The following is a 20331-nucleotide window of genomic DNA, read 5'->3' as shown; positions in this document are numbered from 1 at the left end:
CCCCCGAAGCCCTAGTGATGAAGAAGGCTCCACACACAAGACTTGGACGATGACTCTTTACTTGCAGGACGGCAACTATTACAAGCAGTGTTATTTAGAATCATAGAATCATAGAGTTGGAAGAGACCACCAGGGCCATCCAGTCCAACCCCCTGCCAAGCAGGAAACACCATCAAAGCATTCCTGACAGATGGCTGTCAAGCCTCTGCTTCAAGACCTCCAAAGAAGGAGACTCCACCACACCCCTTGGCAGCAAATTCCACTGTCCAACAGCTCTCACTGTCAGGAAGTTCTTCCTAATGTTTAGGTGGAATCTTCTTTCTTGTAGTTTGAACCCATTGCCCCGTGTCCGCTTCTCTGGAGCAGCAGAAAACAACCTTTCTCCCTCCTCTATATGACATCCTTTTATATATTTGAAGATGGCTATCATATCACCCCTTAACCTTCTCTTCTCCAGGCTAAACATACCCAGCTCCCTAAGCCATTCCTCATAAGGCATTGTTTCCAGGCCTTTGACCATTTTGGTTGCCCTCTTCTGGACACGTTCCAGCTTGTGAGTATCCTTCTTGAACTGTGGTGCCCAGAACTGGACACAGTATTCCAGGTGAGGTCTGACCAGAGCAGAATATAGTGGTACTATTACCTCCCTTGATCTAGACGCTATACTCCTATTGATGCAGCCCAGAATTGCATTGGCTTTTTTAGCTGCTGCATCACACTGTTGACTCATGTCAAGTTTGTGGTCTACCAAGACTCCTAGATCCTTTTCACATGTACTGCTCTCAAGCCAGGTGTCACCCATCCTGTATTTGTGCCTTTCATTTTTTTTTGCCCAAGTGTAGTACTTTGCATTTCTCCCTGTTAAAATTCATCTTGTTTGCTCTGGCCCAGTTCTCTAATCTGTTAAGGTCAGATTAACAGATGTGCATATCAAGTCCAATGCAATGTGTTTCTCTCCCTTGAGCCCAAGAGAGGGTCTTCCTGCTTCTTGCTTCCAAAACTTCTTCAAAGCAGTCCATGAGTTACAGCTTGTCTGTCCTCACCAACACCTCTAGGCAGCATGTTATTGGAGTTTCCACACTCAGCAAAACAATTGCAAAAGAACAAGCAGCCAACCTCAAACTCCAACTCCTCTTATCACTACCTACGACACATGCATGCTCACTTTTAAAAGAGCTAGCAAATTGACAACGCAATGATCCAGCCTTTCTGTGACCTTAATTAGAGTCACAAGATTTGCAGCTGTTACATTACATAGGTTCTCTTTTACCCAGTACACTTTATTCTTTGTAAAGTCAATTTTCTAACAAATACATAACCAGTACAAATACTAAGAAGCATGTTTCTACCAGCTGGGAAACTGGCAGAAGATTTGTTTCCAGCTCAAGATATCATCTCCCTACCGAGCATTAGGGACCGCGGTAGTGGAGGCAGACAGGGACGAAGATGGAGTGCTGCAAGCATTGAGGTTGGAGTTCAGTGGTACGGCATCTGCACTGCATGCAGAAGGCCAAAGGTTCAATCCCCAGTATCTCCAGGTATTCTCTACACAGCCTCTCCAGGATTTCATTCAGAGGTTTCTCCCAGCCCTATCTAGGGGTGCCAGGATTGAGCCTGGGACATTCTTCACGGAAAGCGAAGGCTTTACTACTGAGCTTTGACCCTTCCCCATAGAGGGAAGAATCCCTGTGCATTTTGTGGTTTTGTCACATCTTTTTGTGGCTGTGTGGAACCTGGCATGTTGGGATTTAGCTAGTTCTAAAAGAAAAAGAGATCAGCCAACGTAAGGCAGATCCTGAAGTTGAGGCTCCAGTACTTTGGCCACCTCATGAGAAGAGAAGACTCCCTGGAAAAGACCCTGATGTTGGGGAAGATGGAGAGCACAAGGAGAAGAGGACGACAGAGGATGAGATGGTTGGACAGTGTTCTCGAAGTGACTAGCATGAGTTTGGCCAAACTGCGGGAGGCAGTGGAGGATAGGCGTGCCTGGCGTGCTCTTGTCCATGGGGTCACGGAGAGGCGGACACGACTGAATGACTGAACAACAAGGCAGATCAAAGCACAGCTGAGCTTCTGAGCAAACCATGAGAAGCAGAACTGTGAAAACGCCCCTGAGAGGGGAGTGGCAGAAGGTGATGAGATGTCCTTCAAGATCTGAGAACATCAACTGCCACCACCCTTTTAATTGAGAAAAAGGGATCAGCAACTTTGGAGTAATTGAAAATTATGATTCAACCACATAACCTTGGGAATCCGGATATCCCAGTCTGGCATCAACTACCAGGTCTGGACAGAAGGTGGAGCCAAAGAACTTCAGTATTTAAAAAATATTGTTGTGTTTGTTTAAAAACCAAATTTAAAAATGTAGTTGTTGTTTTGTTGTTGTTGTTGTTGTTTTATAAAAAAGATAAAAACAAATAAGGATCCCAGGAGTTGATATGGTGGAAGTTTATAAAAATGATCCCTGCAGAAAGTGCCTAAAGAAAAGGTTTTCTCCCTCTCCCACAACACTAAAACTTCTGGGCATCCAATGAAGTTGAATGTTAGAAGATTCGAGACATATAAAAGAAAGCACAGAGTTAAACTATGGAACTCGCTGCCACAGGAGGTAGGAGTGGCCACAAACTTGGGATTAAAAAGAAAATTAGACAAATTCATTTGAAAAAGCTATCAAGGGTTGAAGCGACTAGCATGAGTTTGGCCAAACTGCAGAAGGCAGTGAAAGATAGGCGTGCTCTGGTCCATGGGGTCACGAAGAGTCGGACACAACTGAATGACTGAACGACTGAACAACAACAACATCAATGGCTACTGGCCATGATGGCTATGATCTGCCTCCATGGATGGAGTCAGTAAAGGTAAAAGGTAAAGGACCCCTGGACAGTCAAGTCCAGTCAAAGGCGACTATGAAGTTGTGGCGCTTATCTCGCTTTCAGGCTGAGGGTTCGCAGTTGGTTCACAGACAGCTTTCCGGGTCATGTGGCCAGCATCTGGCGCAACAGAACACCGTGACAGAAACCAGAGCGCACAGAAACACTGTTTACCTTCCCGCCGGAGCGGTACCTATTTATCTACTTGCATTGGTATGCTTTTGAACTGCTAGGTTGGCAGGAGCTGGGACCGAGCAACAGGAGCTCACCCCGTGGTGGGGATTCGAACAGCCGACCTTCTGATCGGCAAGTCCAAGAGGCTCAGTGGCTTAGACCACAGCGCCACGCGCGTCCGTTGGAGGCAGCAATGCTTCTGAATACCAGTTGCTGGAAACCACAGAAGGGAAGAGTGCATTTGTGATCAGCCTTGCTTGCAGGTTTCCCACAGGCATATGGGTGGGCACTGTAAGAATAGGATGCTGGGTTACCGTGGCATCAGGTGATCAAGCAGACTTTTATCTTCTGACGCTCAAATGAAGCTGCCCCTGGGTATCGTCTCAATTTGTGGGAGGGAAACATGAGCAAAACTGCACCTTGAGCCCCAAGCTTTTGGCACGACCGTGGGTCACAAAGCAATGAAGTGCATCCAAAGAGAGCCAGAAACGAGGGGATACTCTGTGATTTATTGATCATTCTTTCAGAAGGAAGGGTAGATTAAATTACAGGGTTTATGATTACGCTTATTGGAAACCACAAATAACACTGGACAGAAAAGAAAGACGATGGCACTGATGTTGTCATCATATGTTCATCCTGAGATAACTTAGTAGAGTTGAAATACATCTGCAGACAGAACATCAGGAGTGGGTCAGAACTGCAGTACCGAATTTTATTATGTTGAAGTTCTCTATTGATCTCAGTGGAGCTCGATGGGGTCCACCTTGTTTCATCTGGGGAGGGGTGGACTGTTCAATTAGGCATCATCTGAACCAGGAGTGTGTTGCTTCTTTGATTATGGGGATTTGGGGTCTGTAGGAGTCAAAATCTTCCAACTGCATATTGCCTTCCCCATCAGTGCTCCCCTTGTATGCTCACAACAGCCTACTTCATAAGTGAGTCTTTAAATCCTTCAGTTGCATCCAATTGGCTTTCCCACTGCACCTGATTCCCAGGACCAAAAAGACTTGTGGGCTGCTGGATGGAATGGATTGTAGTTCCCTCCTCTGACCAGCAGGTAGAGCCAGGAGGAAGTTCTCCTTCAAGTACAGGTTCTTCCGTAAACTTATTCCCAGTGTGTTGTGGGAGACAGAGAACATACCCTGTGGAAGTATCTCCCATGTCACAATGGCGGTCTTTGGATCTAGCCAATGAGGGTGATTGAAAATGGGGGTTCTATTAAGCATGTGAATGGATGCTTATTTGGTCAACCATGCAGATCAAAGATCACCTCCAAGCAACCACCAATCACACAGGCCACCAATGGAAGGTGTGAGTGGATGAGCCACTAAATGACTTGTGGGACCAGTACCTTCGGGGAGTAATTGCAAATCTGGGTTATATATCTACTGCTTCATGATAGGGCATTCTTATATGTGAAGCAGGGATTCTTCTAGGCCTGTGGTCCTCCAGATGTTGCTAGACTGCAGCTCCCATCTTCAGCACCACCTGCTGATCAGAGGAGCAAAGTACAGCTGCTGCCCTGGGCTCCTTTGGGATATACATGTAATTAAAAAATAAATGTCCAAGAGTTGGCCAATCTATCTAAGGCTGTTGGGAGTCAAAGGCCAACGATAACTGCAGAGCCACAGAATATCCTGTCCCTGTAGTAGGCCACATTTAGGATCATGAACCAGCATTTGATAGTCCTCACTCTGGATCGATGGATTAATGGAGAGGAACTGGTGTGTGGCCTCTGTATTATGGGGGTGGGGAGCTGGAGGAAGATGGTGGAGGGTGTTTTATGAAATTCTAAGAATCTGCTTGCTCCAGTTTAACAATTTAAAGCACTCTCTTATCATTGGCTTCATTACGTTTGCATGTGTCATTGAACTCCATCAGTCCCAGGGAAGATGGGAGACATAGAACAGAACCCTCTGGGGGACCCTGTGCAAGTTTTCCAAAGGAATCCAGTTAGCCACCATGAGAAAAGGATGCCAGCAGTTTCATCTTATGTTCTGATGCTCTATCTCCCCTCCTGCACTGTGCAGAGTCTCATGACAGGGAGGAGAAGGTGGCTACAGAGCTGGGGGAATAGGGCCAGGACACAGTCTGGTGCAACCTTTGTAGGTGAGATCAGATGCATCCATCCAGATGGAGTGCACGTGTGTGTGTGTGTGTGTGTGTGTGTGTGTGTGTGTGTGCAGCAAGACCATAAGGCGAGAGAGTGAGCTCACCCTCATCTGTAAAAACTTGGCTGGAGGGCTGTGTCAACTGTTGGGACATCTTCGTAGCTTCTTTGCAGTAATGAACCTCTTGCCTTGCTCATGTTCCTTGGAATCTTGACTTCTGTATCTTGCTCTTGCTGCCCATCCCATGCTCCTATTGACCTGAAAATCTCTTCCTTACTTTCAATTAAGAGTCATCGTGTGTTGAGAAAGGAGTGTGACAGTTGAGGGCACCAGAGCCAATGGCAGGCAAAGCCAACTAAGTGCAGTTTTCTCCCCATCCTGCTCCTCCTTGGTGCTGAGTTCTGCCAAGGGCAACACTGAGACTAAGGAGGAGGAAGGTGAGCAGCAGTGCTGTCTCCTGGACTGGACACAAGGCAGGAGGCAGGCAAGTGGGGTCTGGATGAGGGCAGACTGAGATTGGTGGGTCAGTGCCCCATTTGTCCTAAAAGATCAGTCTCTGCTGTACCCTCCAAATCATGGAGAGCTATTGCAACAGCAGTGTGGCAGAGTTAGCATGCTTGCACATCCCTGTTGCCCTCCCCTCGCCCATTTATTTAATGCCTGACAAGGGCTAATGCCTATTCAATTTATATGCAAAGTTCAAGTACATAGCAGAGAAGCATAGCAGCCAATTGCAACAGCTGTGATTGGTGATAACAGATGTTTTCACTATTGTTATTTTCTATTGTTCTCACCACTACTGCTGCTACATTTGTAGTGTAACGCCCCATAGTAGAAGACATTCCTGCAGCAATACACTTGTTTGAATGGGATCAGTTTCAACAAGTAGATTCTGCTAATACAAATTTATCCACCATGGACACTAGAGGGAGATAACGCATCACACTCTGAACTGAACAACGTCAGGGAGGTCAAACCCCACCTCGTTCATAGGTCTCTTCAAGAGAGACTTACTTTGGTTGTTGGGTAACCAGGTAGCAAAGCGATATCAGACAAGTTCTGGTGTAAAGTTTCCCCACTAGAGGAGAGTTTTGGAGAAGATCCTGTGAAAGAACCCATTATGAAAGCTTTTGTAGTGTAGGAGAGCCAGTGTGGTGCAGTGGTTAGAGTGCTGTGACAAGGACCTGGGAGATCAGGGTTCAAATCCCCACTTGGCTACATGAAGCCAACTGAGTGACCTTGGACCAGGCCCTGCCTCTCTCTCTAACCTACCTCACAGGTTGTTGTGGGGGTTTAAATGAGGAAGGGAAAAAACATGTATACCACCTTGGGCACCTTGGAACAAAGGTGAGAAGAGGAGGAAGAGGAAGAGGAAGAGGAAGAGGAAGAGGAAGAGGAAGAGGAAGAGGAAGAAGAAGAACAAGAACAAGAACAAGAAGAAGAAGAAGTCATCAAATAGAGGGGGAGAACGTTCTCCACTTTGGTATGCCAAAGGTGGAATCTTGCATTTAGTATCAGATTCACACAACCCACTGCCTTGTATGGGTTTTCCTATGAGTTTCATACACTGGACAGCTCCATGAATGGTCTGTCCATGGAATCTCTTTCCCCAGCACCAGCTTCCAGAAATCCCACCCCACAGCACTGCCTTAAGAAGATGGCAATAACAGAAAAACAGTTGAAGGAACACCTAAGGAGGGGCAATCAACCATATCAGAAATCATAATGTGTATATTGGATCTCCGTTGACCTTCCCTTGTAGGAGAACTACTTTGGGGGCCACTGGGATGGCTGCTTCTTCTGCTGGTGCTGGTGCTGTTCCACAGGAGGAGGAGGTTGGGTGTAGATGTGGCCTTCAGCTTCTTTAGGAGAAGGGAGAGGAGGATGTGTTGGCTTCAGGGACTCTTGGCTCAGAGCGCGGGGCAAAGCTGGAGTATCCTTGTGCTCCTGTTGAGTCTGGGGTGGACCTTCCTTCTCCTTTCGTGATGGAAGTCCCTGCTTGGACTCTGGATTATCTTCCTTGTCCATGTCAGATGTTGGAGTCTTGTCAGATGGCTCCTTCCTTTCTTGGGGCTCCTTCTCTCCCTGGAGCAGATCTTCTGGTTCTTTGGTTTCTGGGGGGTCATGTTCCTGGTCTTCTTCAGGTTTGTGGAGCAGTTCTGGTTCTAGGGTGGGATCTGGAACCATCTTGCTCAGGGCATGGGGCAGGGCAGGGCTCTGCTTCCGCTGCTGATGGCTTTGCTCTGCCGACATCTTCCAACTCTTATTTCAACCTGGAAGAGGCAGCAACAACATTTCGTAAATACTGGTAGTGAAAAATAAATAAATCTTGCCACAAAATGAGCAAGCAGGGCAGTGCAAATCATTGATAGCTGCACCAGACATTTTCCAAATCTGTTTTTTTTAAGGGGATAAAAACTTGTAATAGCAACATCTTAGTTTAGTTACAGGTGGGTAGCCGTGCTGGTCTGCCATAGTCGAAACAAAATAGAAAATTCTTTCCAGTAGCACCTTAGAGACCAACTGAGTTTGTTCTTGGTATGAGCTTTCGTGTGCATGCACACTTCTTCAGATATCTGAAGAAGTGTGCATGCACACGAAAGCTCATACCAAGAACAAACTCAGTTGGTCTCTAAGGTGCTACTGGAAAGAATTTCCTATTTTGTTTCGATCTTAGTTTAGGTTATTAAATGTGGACATCACTCCCACCATTGGCAACATACCCACAAAACATCTCTAAGTGATTTGCAACCAAGTGGAAATACAATAATAAAATGACATCAGGATTGTTCTAAAAGAAAGTATCTGAGCCTATTTCTTGCTTATCGTTTAATTTTTGTTTATTTGCATTTTTACTTATTAAATTTGCATATTGCCGTATACCTGTAGATCAGTTGTGTTCTACCCCACACACACTATAGTGTTTTTAGTTTTTCATTTTGTTCTGCGTTTCTTTTATACTCATTTTCAATGTTTTATATGATTTTATAAGTCACTTGGAGTCATGCCCCCCCCCGAAAAACCAAATAAATAAAATTAAAATGATAAAAATAGATCTAATATAATGCTAGTCCCACTCGGAGTTGTTTGACTGAAATTAACAGACATGACTAATAGGTCAATTAGTCAGGGATCACACAACGAACGGGATGTCACAGTACCATGCAACCAACCTGGTTAGGCAGAGCAATGACATATCTAGAGGTACTCAATCTGGGTCAGCCCAACCTGACCTCAGTTCCCCGTAAGAAGCTGATTTACACTGAGTCAGACTCTTGGTCCCTCCAGCTCAGTGTCGGCTGCTCTGACTGGCAGTGCCTCCCCGGCCTTTCAGAGAAGGAGCACTTCCCTGCCACACCTGGAGACACCAGGGATTGAACTTGTGACGTTTTGTGCGCAAGGCAGATGTCTGACCGGTGAGCTACAGCCCTTCCCCATGGTTATAGCCTCAAGCCATGCCCTAGTTATCTCCCAAGTGCACTGCTGTAATGCCCTTGATATGGGGTTGCTTTGGAAGGTGGTTCAGAAACTTCAGTTGCTGAGAAACAGAGCCAACTGGATTATGGTTACCAGACATCCCCGTTTCCCGAGGACAGACCCCGCATTTACAAATCGGTCCCCGTACAAAATCCGTCCCCAGAATGTCCCCAGATTTCATTTAAATGTCCCCGGATTTATATTTTAAGTGCTGTAGATTTATTAGTAGGGAGTGAATGTTGCGTTTTTGGTTCAACGGCACAAGACACACCATATGGGGATTTCCGGCGAGGCAAAATGGCGGGCGCCACGGCAGCGGGCAGCTCCTGAAGACAGCCAGAGCCAACTGCGCTACCAGGCTGGCACTGGGCTGCTGAAACTGCTGCTGCCGCTGCTGAGAGAGAAGCGGGGATGCCCGATGTGTCAACTGGGGGAACCGCTGATCCCCCCCCATGACCCAAATTGAGATGGAAGTGAGAGCACCCGGCCACCTGGCCGACTGCCCAGCGGCACTCCAGGGCCAGTAAAAACCCAGGAGCTGACTCAGGGAGAAGGAGGGAAGGAGAAGGAGAAGGAAGAGAGAGAAAGAGGAAGGAGAAAAAAGAGGGGAGCCCTGACCTTGCTTTGCCACTGAGGAAGAGAGGTAGGAGAGCACCGGGAGGGTAAGGACATGTGGCCGAACCGAGGCCTGATCCAAGCCTACACCACAGTGGCTAGCGCTCCAAGAGATCAGACCGGGGCCCGGAGGAAGGCGACAGAGGAGACCCAGAAGAGACGATATTACTTTTTTTAAAATGATTTTTTAAAAAATAACCTCTCTCTCTCTCTCTCTCTCTCTCTCTCTCTCTCTCTCTCTCTCATGTCCCCAGATTCTTTGGGGGGGGGGAATCTGTTAACCTTAACCTGGATGCTAGTGTGATGTTTACAGTTCTCAAGGGCCACTAAGGTTCCTGAGTCCTCTGCATACTGCTCTGCAGTGCTTCGGGGTGGGGGGGAGAGGAGAGACCTCCCTCTTTCCCCCACCACACATGTGGAGAGCCATTACTTTTAGAATTACGGAGTCACAGAGTTGCAGAGTTGGAAGGGTCATCTTGTCCAACGCCCTGAAAAGCAGGAATCTCAGCTGAAGCATCCCTGACAGGTGAGCACCCAAAGGCTGTTTAAGAGCCATCAATGAAGAAGAGTCCGCCATCTTCTGGGGTGTTGCTGAGTCTAACCCAGCCAGTTCAATGTGGTTTAAGGGACCGTAAGAACATCAGCAGACCAGTGGCCCATCAAGTCCAGCATCTGGTCAACCAGATGCCCATGGGAATCCTGCAAGTAGGACCTGCATGCAACAATATTCTTCTCTTCTACAATTTCCAGCAACTGGTTTTGAGATGCATTACTGCTTCTGACAGTGGTGATAAAACACAGCCATTGTGGCTGGTAACCATTGATAGCCCTCTCCCCTCCACAAATTTGCCTAATCCTCCTGTTAAGCTATCTGCGTTGGGGGCCATCGCTGGCTTCCGTGAGAGCAGGTTCCATAGTTTATGCTCTGCATTAAGAAGTCATTTTGTCCATCTGTCCTGAATCTAGCGATATTCTGATTCATTGGATTGCCATGAGTTCTAGCGCTATGAGAGAGGGAAGACAACTTGCCTCCATTCACTAGGAAAGGAGAAGGGGGACTGGTCAACTAAGGTACAGACGTGGGTGGCACTGTGGGTTAAACCCCACGATGGGGTGATCTCCCGTTGCTCAGTCCCTGCTCCTGCCCACCTAGCAGTTCGAAAGCATGTCAAAGTGCAAGTAGATAAATAGGTACCACTCCAACGGGAAGGTAAATAGTGTTTCCATGTGCTGCTGTGGTTTGCCAGAAGCGGCTTAGTCATGCTGGTCACATGTCCCAGAAGCTGTCTGCGGACAAACGCCAGCTCCCTCAGCCTATAGAATGAGATGAGCGCCGCAACCCCAGAGTTGGACACGACTGGACCTAATGGTCAGGGGTCCGGTCCCTTTACCTTTACCTTTAAGGTAGAGAGGGTGGCTGACCATGCAGGTGATGTTCTCTTGAAATTCTCTACCAAGCTTGGGTATAATGAATTTTCACGCATTCAAAGTAGAAAGCCTTAAAATGATTGTTGCCTGTGCTGGTGCCTCCTAGGTATTTATTGGACTTCTGTTTTCCCTGACCCTTGTCCCTGCTGGCTGAAGTTGATGGGAGTTGTAGTCTAGCAACATCTGGAAGGCACCAGGCTGAGGAAGGCTGCACTGCAACTGCTGAACAATAGAGGTTTTGCAATACATGATGCAACCACCCACTGCAGAACATTCTCCAGCCCAGGGGTCAGCAAGGCTTACCGGGAATGGGCCAGATCATTCCTGTGGAGATCATCCACGGGCCGGGCCAGCGCAGCGCAACGCCGGAAATCACATCTGCGCATGACAGACGCCGAAAACCAAGCTTGCGCAGATGCGATTTTCAGAGTAAAAATGGTACAGCCCAAACAATATGAATCAGAACCATGGGGCGATTTCTGGACCATCCGTGGGCCATATCCAGAACTCATTCAGGCCGGAACTGGCGCATGGGCCTTAGGTTGCCGACATCTGCTCTAGCCCACCCATCCAGAACCTGGTGTGCTCCTCGCTGGACTACAACTCCCATCATCCCCAGCTATTCTAGACAATGGTCAGGAATAGTGGGAGCTGTAGTCCAACATCATTTGGGGGACCCAAAGTTGAAGAGCGCTAGTCTAGTCCACCTTTCCGCAACCTTGTGCCCTGCGAATGTCACTGGACTACAACTCCCAGAATCCCTGAGTGTTGGCCCCGCTGGCAGGGGCTGGCAGAAGTCAAAGTCCAGGGAGATATGAAGGGCACCAGGCTGCAATGACACCCTGTTGGGTTTCTTCCTTCTCCTCCCCATTTGGTTGTCCAAAGTTGACCTTAGAATAAATAGCAAAAGGTATATAGTATCATTCTTACCCAAACCCTCAAGTCAAACTGGGAGTCCTTTGTCGCCGCAAAGCTGTTTCTGGAGGGGAAGATAAGAGAGTGATCCTTTTTATACAGTTTGGGGTTTGGGGTGCCGTTTCAGTGAGTCAAACATACCCTTTTACTTCGGAATGCATTGCAACCCCGTCAGCTCATTCAAATTATCAGTTTGGGCCATTCCAAGGACAGAAAACTCCCAAGCATGGCATGTTTAGAAAACATATGTTTCTGAGTTGTACCTTTGAAAAGCCTGCCTCGCCCCACCCAGAAGTTCCCCACCGCCACCACCAAAAAAAACCAACCACCCAACAATCCTAGATCTTCTTTGAAAACACACACATATTTTGAATTATTCAAAGAGGCTGGAAAGAAATAACCAGTATAAAAATAAGTTGAGATTCTTGTCATGAGAACATCAGAAGAACACCCGCCACTCAAAGGTATTCAGAGGTAGACCATCTCTGGCCATGGAGGTTCCATTTAACTATCATGGCTTGTTTGTTTGTTTGTCTGTTTGTTTGTTTGTTTGTTTGTTTGTTTGTTTCATAAAGTTAACACACCATTGCAGCCCTATAATACCATGTTAAAGAGTCATGGCTTCCCTCAAAGAATTATGGGAACCATAGTTCATTGAAACTTCTGGGAGATGTTGGGCTTCCCATTGGGGCAACTGGTTGGCTACTGTGAGAACAGGAGGCTGGACCAGATGGACCCAGCAGGCTCTTATGTTCTTAAATCGCTTCAAAAACCTTTCCGCTCACAGAGCTGCAATTCCCTGTGTGGTTTAGCAATCAATCCCTCTTCCCAGGGAGCTCTGGGAATTGTAGTTTTCTGAGGGGGGGTTTAAGGGTCGCATAACGACTCTCAACAAACTGCACTTCCCAGAGTCTGTTGCAGGAAGCACAGAGAGACTTTGTATTTGTGGTCAAGCTCCGGTGGAAGGCATGATCATCTGTTAGCTGGCCTCTTACACAGTGGTACATCGGGTTACAGACGCTTCGGGTTACAGATGCTTCAGGTTACAGACTCTGCTAACCCAGAAATAGTACCTCGGGTTAAGAACTTTGCTTCAGGATGAGAACAGAAATCGCACAACGGCGGTGTGGCGGCAGCGGGAGGCCCCATTAGCTAAAGTGGTACCTCAGGTTAAGAACAGTTTCAGGTCATATCCAGTAAAAAAGAAACAGCGTCACCCCACCCCACCTATCTCCCCGTCCCACCCATCTCTCCCCCCCCTTTTCTTCCTAATGTCTCAACAACAAAAACTGATTTGTAAAAATGTTATATGGAAAAATATGAGAGAGACATTGCACTACCTTTGTAAATAAAGAAAAACTTTAATAAAAATATTTAAAAAAAGAACAGTTTCAGGTTAAGAACAGACCTCCAGAACGAATTAAGTTCCTAACCTGAGGATGTAGAGTGTATAGAGACCTAATACAGTGGTGCCCTGCTAGACGAAAATAATTTGTCCTGCGAAAACTTTTGTCTAGCGAAGCGGCAATGCAAGCCGCGCTTTCGCTAGACGAAAAAAAAAGACGAAAAATTTTCGTCTTGCAAGGCAGCCCCCTAGACTTTTTCGTCTTGCGGGGCTGCCTTCCGCTAGACGAATGCCTTCGTCTAGCGAGTTTTTCGTCTAGCAAGGCATTCGTCTAGCGGGGCACCACTGTAGATCACTTTCTGAGACCCTTGTCCACACAAAGCAAGCAAGCACACCCCAGCAGAAATACAGTGGTACCTTTGTTTAAGAACAGCTTAGTTTATGAACAACTTGAATTTAGAACGCTGCAAACCCAGAAGTAGGTGTTTTAGTTTATGAACTTTGCTTTGGAAACAGAACATGTTTTGCTTCCTGCTGAGTGTGTTCCATTTGTAAATTGAGTCTCCCGCTGCCATGGGAAAGCACGCCTTGGTTTAAGAACGCTTTGGTTTAAGAACGGACTTCAGGAACGGGTTAAATTTGTAAACCACGATACCACTGTAGATTGCTTTCTTTTGAGTGGCAATGATAACTTTGTAACACAGAGAGTTACCCTCTATGTACTGGCTGGGAGAAAAAAATCAAGAAAAGGGAGCTAGATAACGTTGCTGTAAATGGTTGTGGCGATTCAGAGGTTTAATCTGAAAGGAAGCTGGATTTGAGTTTGTTGGCATCTCTGGTAACTTCTTTCTTACAACATGGATGTTGGCAATTGGACTTTTAAAATGCAGAATAGTACTAGAATTGGAGCTGTCAGAGATGTGCAAGGGAAGCTGTATTTTAATACTCAAAGTCTTTACAGATTTTTATATTATGGATGTAAGTTTTGTATTGCTTTATTAATGTTGTTGTTCAGTCGTTCAGTCATGTCCGACTCTTCGTGACCCCATGGACCAGAGCACGCCAGGCACGCCTATCCTTCACTGCCTCCCACAGTTTGGCCAAACTCATGCCAGTCGCTTTGAGAACACTGTCCAACCATCTCGTCCTCTGTCGCCCCCTTCTCCTTGTGCCCTCCATCTTTCCCAACATCAGGGTCTTTTCCAGGGAGTCTTCTCTTCTCATGAGGTGGCCAAAGTACTGGAGCCTCAACTTCAGGATCTGCCCTTCCAGTGAGCACTCAGGGCTGATTTCTTTGAGAATGGATAAGTTCGATCTTTTTGCAGTCCATGGGACTCTCGAGAGTCTCCTCCAGCACCATAATTCAAAAGCATCAATTCTTTGGTTCCTAGTTTTATTAATACGAATGCACCTAGTTTTATTAATACTATTGCTTAATGGTGCTTCTCTTGACCTATGGCTGGAACAATAAACTTAGGAACTGGGGGGGGGGACCCTTTTAACATGGGATCACAGCACTTTAAATGTACAGTGTGAATGTGATCTATGATTCTAAGAATCTGGGCCAGATCTGATCCTGGAAGGCTACTTTAGTGTTGATGCATGGGACTTGGGCAATCTCCCCACGATTCTGTGTGTCTGATTCTTTCTATGCAACACATGCTCAACAACCCTGTGACATAACTCGAGTTGTCTTCCAGCCTCCACTTCCTTTGGGCCTTCTCACTCTTTCTCGGCAGAACTCTCCAGATCCACATTCCCTTAGGGAAGCCATGGACTGGGCAGGGACTGAGTTGCTCCCAGCCCTGGAATGAGCTTCCTCGTAACCATCTGGAGCTGTGGAACGAGATTTTCAAGGGCGCGCCTCACCCTGGATTACTTGATTATGGCTTGCCCTCTTCTTCTTTTTATTATTACCCTTGACTTCTCTCCACCCTTTCTCGTCCTCATTTGTTCAACATGACTTCAAGGTGCATATACCTGCATTCCACCTGCTGTGGCTCATCCTTTGGGCCAGATTCCATTTCTCTCTGGCACTGTATGCACCTAGAAAAACTAGGTGGACCTGACCATGAGGAAGCCACATGCATTTTAATTAAGCTTCTGTGGCAGAGACCTTTCTTGGAGATTTGGCAGCTGTCTACTTCTGTGTCCTTGCCCAAACACGCCAACACACACACATTAAGAGCAGAAGGAACTGGAACTAATTGCTTTCTAAAATGAATTTTTGAAGCACTGGTGTGTGTATATAAGAACAAAAGAAGAAGCTGCTGGATCAGGCCAATGGCCCGTCTGGTCCAGCATCCTGTTATCACGGTGGCCAACCAGATACCCCGATGGCAAGACTGCAAGCAGGCAAAACAGCAGCTTTCTCTACTTGTGATTCCTAGCCATTGGTACTCAGAATAATTCTGACAGCGGAGGCAGAACGTAGCAGTTCTCAAATTTAAACAAAAAATGCTTACAAAGATGCTCATATTAGTGGGAAGTTTTCATTAAAATGAATATATTAGTGAAATTAACATTCGGAACTTCAGGGCATGGGAAGCCACCCGAAAGATATATAATTTGGCATTGAATATTTGGCTTTTTTATTGTATTATAATTTGGAATGTTTTAATGTGGTTTTTATTGGATTGTTAAAATGGAAAAATTAATAAATTATATATATGAATTAAATTAACTTTTGGAAAATAATTGCATTACCGTAACCCTGCCTGAAATTCTGGAGAGTCACAGCTAGTCAGTGTAGACAATTCTAAGCCAGACTGAGAAATGGCCTGACTTTATCGAAGGCAGATTCCTATTTAAATCATACTTTCCCACCCAGATTCATGAGATTTGGAATCTTGATTTTAAAAGGGGGGGGGGGTCTGACTCAGGATAAGGTAGCTTCCTTTGTTCCCGGGAAGAGCTGTAACTCAGTGGCAGAAAGTCCCTGTATTGAACATCTCCAGGCATGGCTGAGAATGTCCCTTGCCTGAAACCCTAGAGAGCCATGGCTTGTCAAGGTAGACAATACTGAGCTACCAAGCTTCTGACTCAGGATAAGGCCACTTTCTACTTCCCTATACTTTTCCCATTGGTAAGGTGCTCCACACCTAGAATTCAAGCACCTGGAAGATATTACGTTGTGACTGCAAAGAAACCAAACTTATCTCAAACATAGAATCATAGAATTGTAGAGTTGGAAGGGGTACCCTGAAATGCAGGGATCTCAGCCGGATCAAAACATGGCCTGTGTGGGTTTTATAAATACAGTACTGGCTTCCAAAAACCAGAGGGAGTGCTTGTCTGCAAAATGCATGACAGGACAAGCCCTTTTGGATGAGAGGGTATAATTAGGGATGCCTCTGAGATGTTCTCCAAGGAAGAACCAGTCTAACTCTCACAACTTTCCATGATTGCTCAAGCTAAATGCCGTGTCAAAGCATCTTTTGGAGATGGAAGGAATCCCAACGATCCCATTCTGAGTTCCCCACATGGAGAACTGGGACGTGGGCCTCTGTGTTCCAACCCACCCAGAGCTTCCCCACTCTCCCACCCACACACTTTGATCATGACATGGTCTTTTGGCTGGATCAAAGCCTGCAACAGCAAACTCACCAGCATGGAGAGTAAAGACTGTCTCCTCTGTGCGGAAAACACCAGAAGAGATCTTGAGGGGAATTAGAAAGAGAAAAAAAAACTTACTATTTAAATCATCATCTTCTGGCCATCTTCTGTTCTACCTCCATCGACAGAAGCATCATTCCTCTGAATATCAGTGGCTGGGATTCACAAAAGGGGAGATTCCCTGTTTTGCTTTTGGACTTAGGTATCTGGTTCACCATTGTGAGAACAAGATGCTCAACTACGGTAAATGGGACAACTTTGGCCTGATTCGGGAGCCAAGCTCTTTTGTCATTGTTTTGGAACCTCCAGATGGTTCGAATTTGCCCCCCCCCCCGGTGGTGTACTCTTCCATTGTCTCTTGCAACAGATGGATTCCAACAACAGCAGCAGCAACAACAACAACAACAATAACAACAACAACAACACATACACACACACACACACACACACACACACACACACCATCTCAACAGTCCCAGATTCCAGGGAGTTCCCAGAAACTGTGGTGTCTTTATGCTATCATCATTGGTCCCAGGCTCTCTCTCCAGCCTGTTGCTTGTTTATTCCTTTGCATAACTCCCCACTGTCATCCCTAAACTCTCACCCAAAACACTGGCATTGTCTTTTAAACTAAACTCTCAGGTGAGAGAGGAAGGAAACCCACTCATTTGCAAATGAGATTCACCTTGAGCCTTTGTGTTGCCTAAATGACTCGTCCCCAGGCTACCCCTCAAAAGGAAATTATCTGACTTAATTAGTTTCTAACACATGTTGATTCCAAGGGATTAGTGATGTGTCTGGTACACAGTTTAAGAAGTGTGCCTAGCTTGTTCAGCCTTTCACACATGCTAATTCCAGAGGATTAAAAGGGGCTAATTACATTTTAACACGTGGGCGTCTGATACACGGCCTTAACGCTCAAGCCTTGATGAAATGCTAACACCTAGAAACCTATAACATTATCAAAAAAGAAGATTGTTTCACTCTTCAGGAATGATCTGATGCCCTAAATACCGTAGATGGCGGCTGTTGCCTGATGCAACCCTGCTGCAAGAGCATGAATGTTATGTGTCTGCGTCTGGGTACCAGATTTGTCCAAGGGGAAGGTGAAAGAGTTCAGTGTGTGAGGTGGAGCATGCTATCATGGATGCAATCCTGTACACATCACCTCAAGAGTAAGCCCCATAGAAATCAGTGGATATTGACTTCTGAGTAAACACTAGCAGGGCTGGCCTCTAAGCTCTTCTGGGGAGCTGGTTTCTCTGTCCCCACATGGGAGGGGCAGGAGGAGGAAGAAGAAGTGAAATCCGAAATGTTACTCATTTTTAAATAGTATTTATTGAGTCACCATAGAATCTCATGGCATGCTATCATAAAATCAGAAAGAAGAAGAAGAAGAAGAGTTTGGATTTGATATCCCGCTTTTCACTACCCGAAGGAGTCTCCAAGCGGCTAACATTCTCCTTTCCCTTCCTCCCCCACAACAAACACTCTGTGAGGTGAGTGGGGCTGAGAGACTTCAGTGAATTGTGACTAGCCCAAGGTCACCCAGCAGCTGCATGTGGAGGAGCGGAGACGCGAACCCGGTTCCCCAGATTACGAGTCTACCGCTCTTAACCACTACACCACACTGGCTCATGGTTGGTTGGTTATTTTTGCATCTATTTGTTGTTGTTGTTCAGTCGTTCAGTCGTGTCCGACTCTTCGTGACCCCATGGACCAGAGCACGCCAGGCACGCCTATCCTCCACTGCCTCCCGCAGTTTGGTCAGACTCCTGTTTGTAGCTTCGAGAACACTGTCCAACCATCTCATCCTCCGTCATCCCCTTCTTCCTGTGCCCTCCATCTTTCCCAACATCAGGGTCTTTTCTAGGGAGTCTTCTCTTCTCATGAGGTGGCCAAAGTATTGGAGCCTCAACTTCAGGATCTGCCCTTCCAGTGAGCACTCAGGGCTTCTATATGTCACCTTTTTCTCCAAGGAGAAATCATGGTTCTCCCCCTCTTCATTTAATCTCACAACAACCCTGTGAGGTAGGTTAGGCTGAGAGGCAGTGACTGGCCCAAGGCCACCCGAGTGAAAGCTTCATGGCTGAGTGGGGGAAACCCAGCCAGATGGGTGGGGAATAATAATAATAATAATAATAATAATAATAATAATAATAATAATAATAATAATTCACATCCTGGTATCCCAAGTGCTAGTCTGATACTCTAACCACTACACCACACTGGTTATGACAGGGGTGAAAGAACTGGTCATTGTTCAGTTAAGGTTTCAGGGTTAGGAACATTGGGTTGTAGCCCACAGTCTTACTCCGAAATTAATAGACAGGACTAATTTCAACTAAGTTCAATGGGTAGAACTTAGCTGGAGACAACTAAGGATAACATTTCTCATTGACAGACAAAATAATCATGAGCAGTAGTGCAGTGTTTGAGGGGCACAGGGGGTTGAAGACATGTTATGTTGTTGTTATTATTATTATTATTATTATTATTATTATTATTATTATTATTATTATTATTTCAATTTATACCCTATACCTGGAGGTATATGTTGCAAGGTCCCTGTCTCCATTCTCTTAGAGCCACCAGATCAGCTTGAAAAGGGACCTTTTTAGCCACTAGGAACTCTTCTCGCCCTTTGTGCCAATCAGAGCCCATCCAGCTGAAAATAGTGGAATCAGCCACAAAGGATGGGCTCCGAGGGCCACTCTGGAGCAGGTGGAGGGGGGGGGGAGATAAAAGCTGCTAAGGAGCAGATTCTCTGTATGCTCCAAAGCTAAGCATTTGGGAACAGCAGAAACACAAGGTGCTTCAGCTGCAAGAGAACGGCGTGCAAGTTTTGGAACGTCCACACAAATCTAGAAGTCACTCCTCTCCAGAAGTAGATGTTGAAGAACTCCAAATCGTTTGCCCGTGAATGTGCACAGAACATGGCAGATTTAGCAGAAAGGGAACACGAGGAGTTCTATATTGAGTGTTGCAATGCAACCCCCATTTATTATTATTGTATAATAGCATAATTATAAGATAATTGTATGATCTTGGAAGGTTAAATAATCTTAGAAGGGTGTGTGTCTGTTAAATAAATAAATGAATGCATTTGTTTGTTTGTTTGTTTGTTGTATTTATTTACCATCTTTTCCTCCAAGGAGCTCAAGGTGTCATGTATGGTTTTCCTTCTTCTCATTTAAACCCCCACAACAACCCTGCAGGGTAGGTCAGGCTAAGAGGCAGCAGCTGTCCCTTTAGGTCGCACACAGTTTCATGACCGAGAGGGGATTTGAACCCTGGTCTCTTCCCAGGTCCTAGTCCCACGCTCTAACCACTGCACCACACTGGTTTCTCACCAGTCGCTGTTCTGAACGGACTCTGTGCTTCTGAATCTGCCACTGCTCTACGGAGCCTGAATATTGTCTCTGGAGCAGCCGAAATTCAGCCAACACAGCAGCTTTGCTGGGGGTTGCCAGAAATTAATCGCCTTCAACCACTGCTGAGCAAAAAGTGTTCCAATCCCCATTCTGGCATCCCATTTCCCTAGGAAGCTGATGTCACTCAGTTGGAAGCTTGACCAGGCGCCCTTAACAGGGGTGGCCTTGGCTGCCCCACCCAATTCATCTTGCCAATCTTGTTTCACCGGTAGGTACATTTGCAAGTCACCTGAGAGTTTTCTGTATGCGCTGGCTCCCAGCCTAGCAGTTACGAAACAATCCATTAGTTAAGGGCAGGAATGAGTAACCCATCCAATAGATTACTCCATCATATTTCTCATAGG

The 20331-nt window shown here is 46.2% G+C and overlaps 1 protein-coding gene across 1 annotated transcript in view; it reads right to left on the bottom strand.

Annotated features, from left to right (window-relative positions):
* Nucleotides 1-7411, bottom strand: part of LOC117061456 (extensin-1-like) — a 50242-nt gene extending 42831 nt beyond the window's left edge. The window contains exon 1 of the mRNA XM_033174295.1: nt 6930-7411. Coding sequence (XP_033030186.1) covers nt 6930-7411 — 482 coding nt within the window. The remainder of the gene's footprint in view (nt 1-6929) is intronic.
* Between the last annotated feature and the right edge of the window lie 12920 nt (nt 7412-20331).

This window comes from Lacerta agilis, chromosome 17, assembly GCF_009819535.1.
Source record: "Lacerta agilis isolate rLacAgi1 chromosome 17, rLacAgi1.pri, whole genome shotgun sequence".
Classification (NCBI taxonomy): domain Eukaryota; kingdom Metazoa; phylum Chordata; class Lepidosauria; order Squamata; family Lacertidae; genus Lacerta; species Lacerta agilis.
Note: the sequence above shows the minus strand (reverse complement) of the source record. Positions and strands in the feature narration are given on the sequence as shown.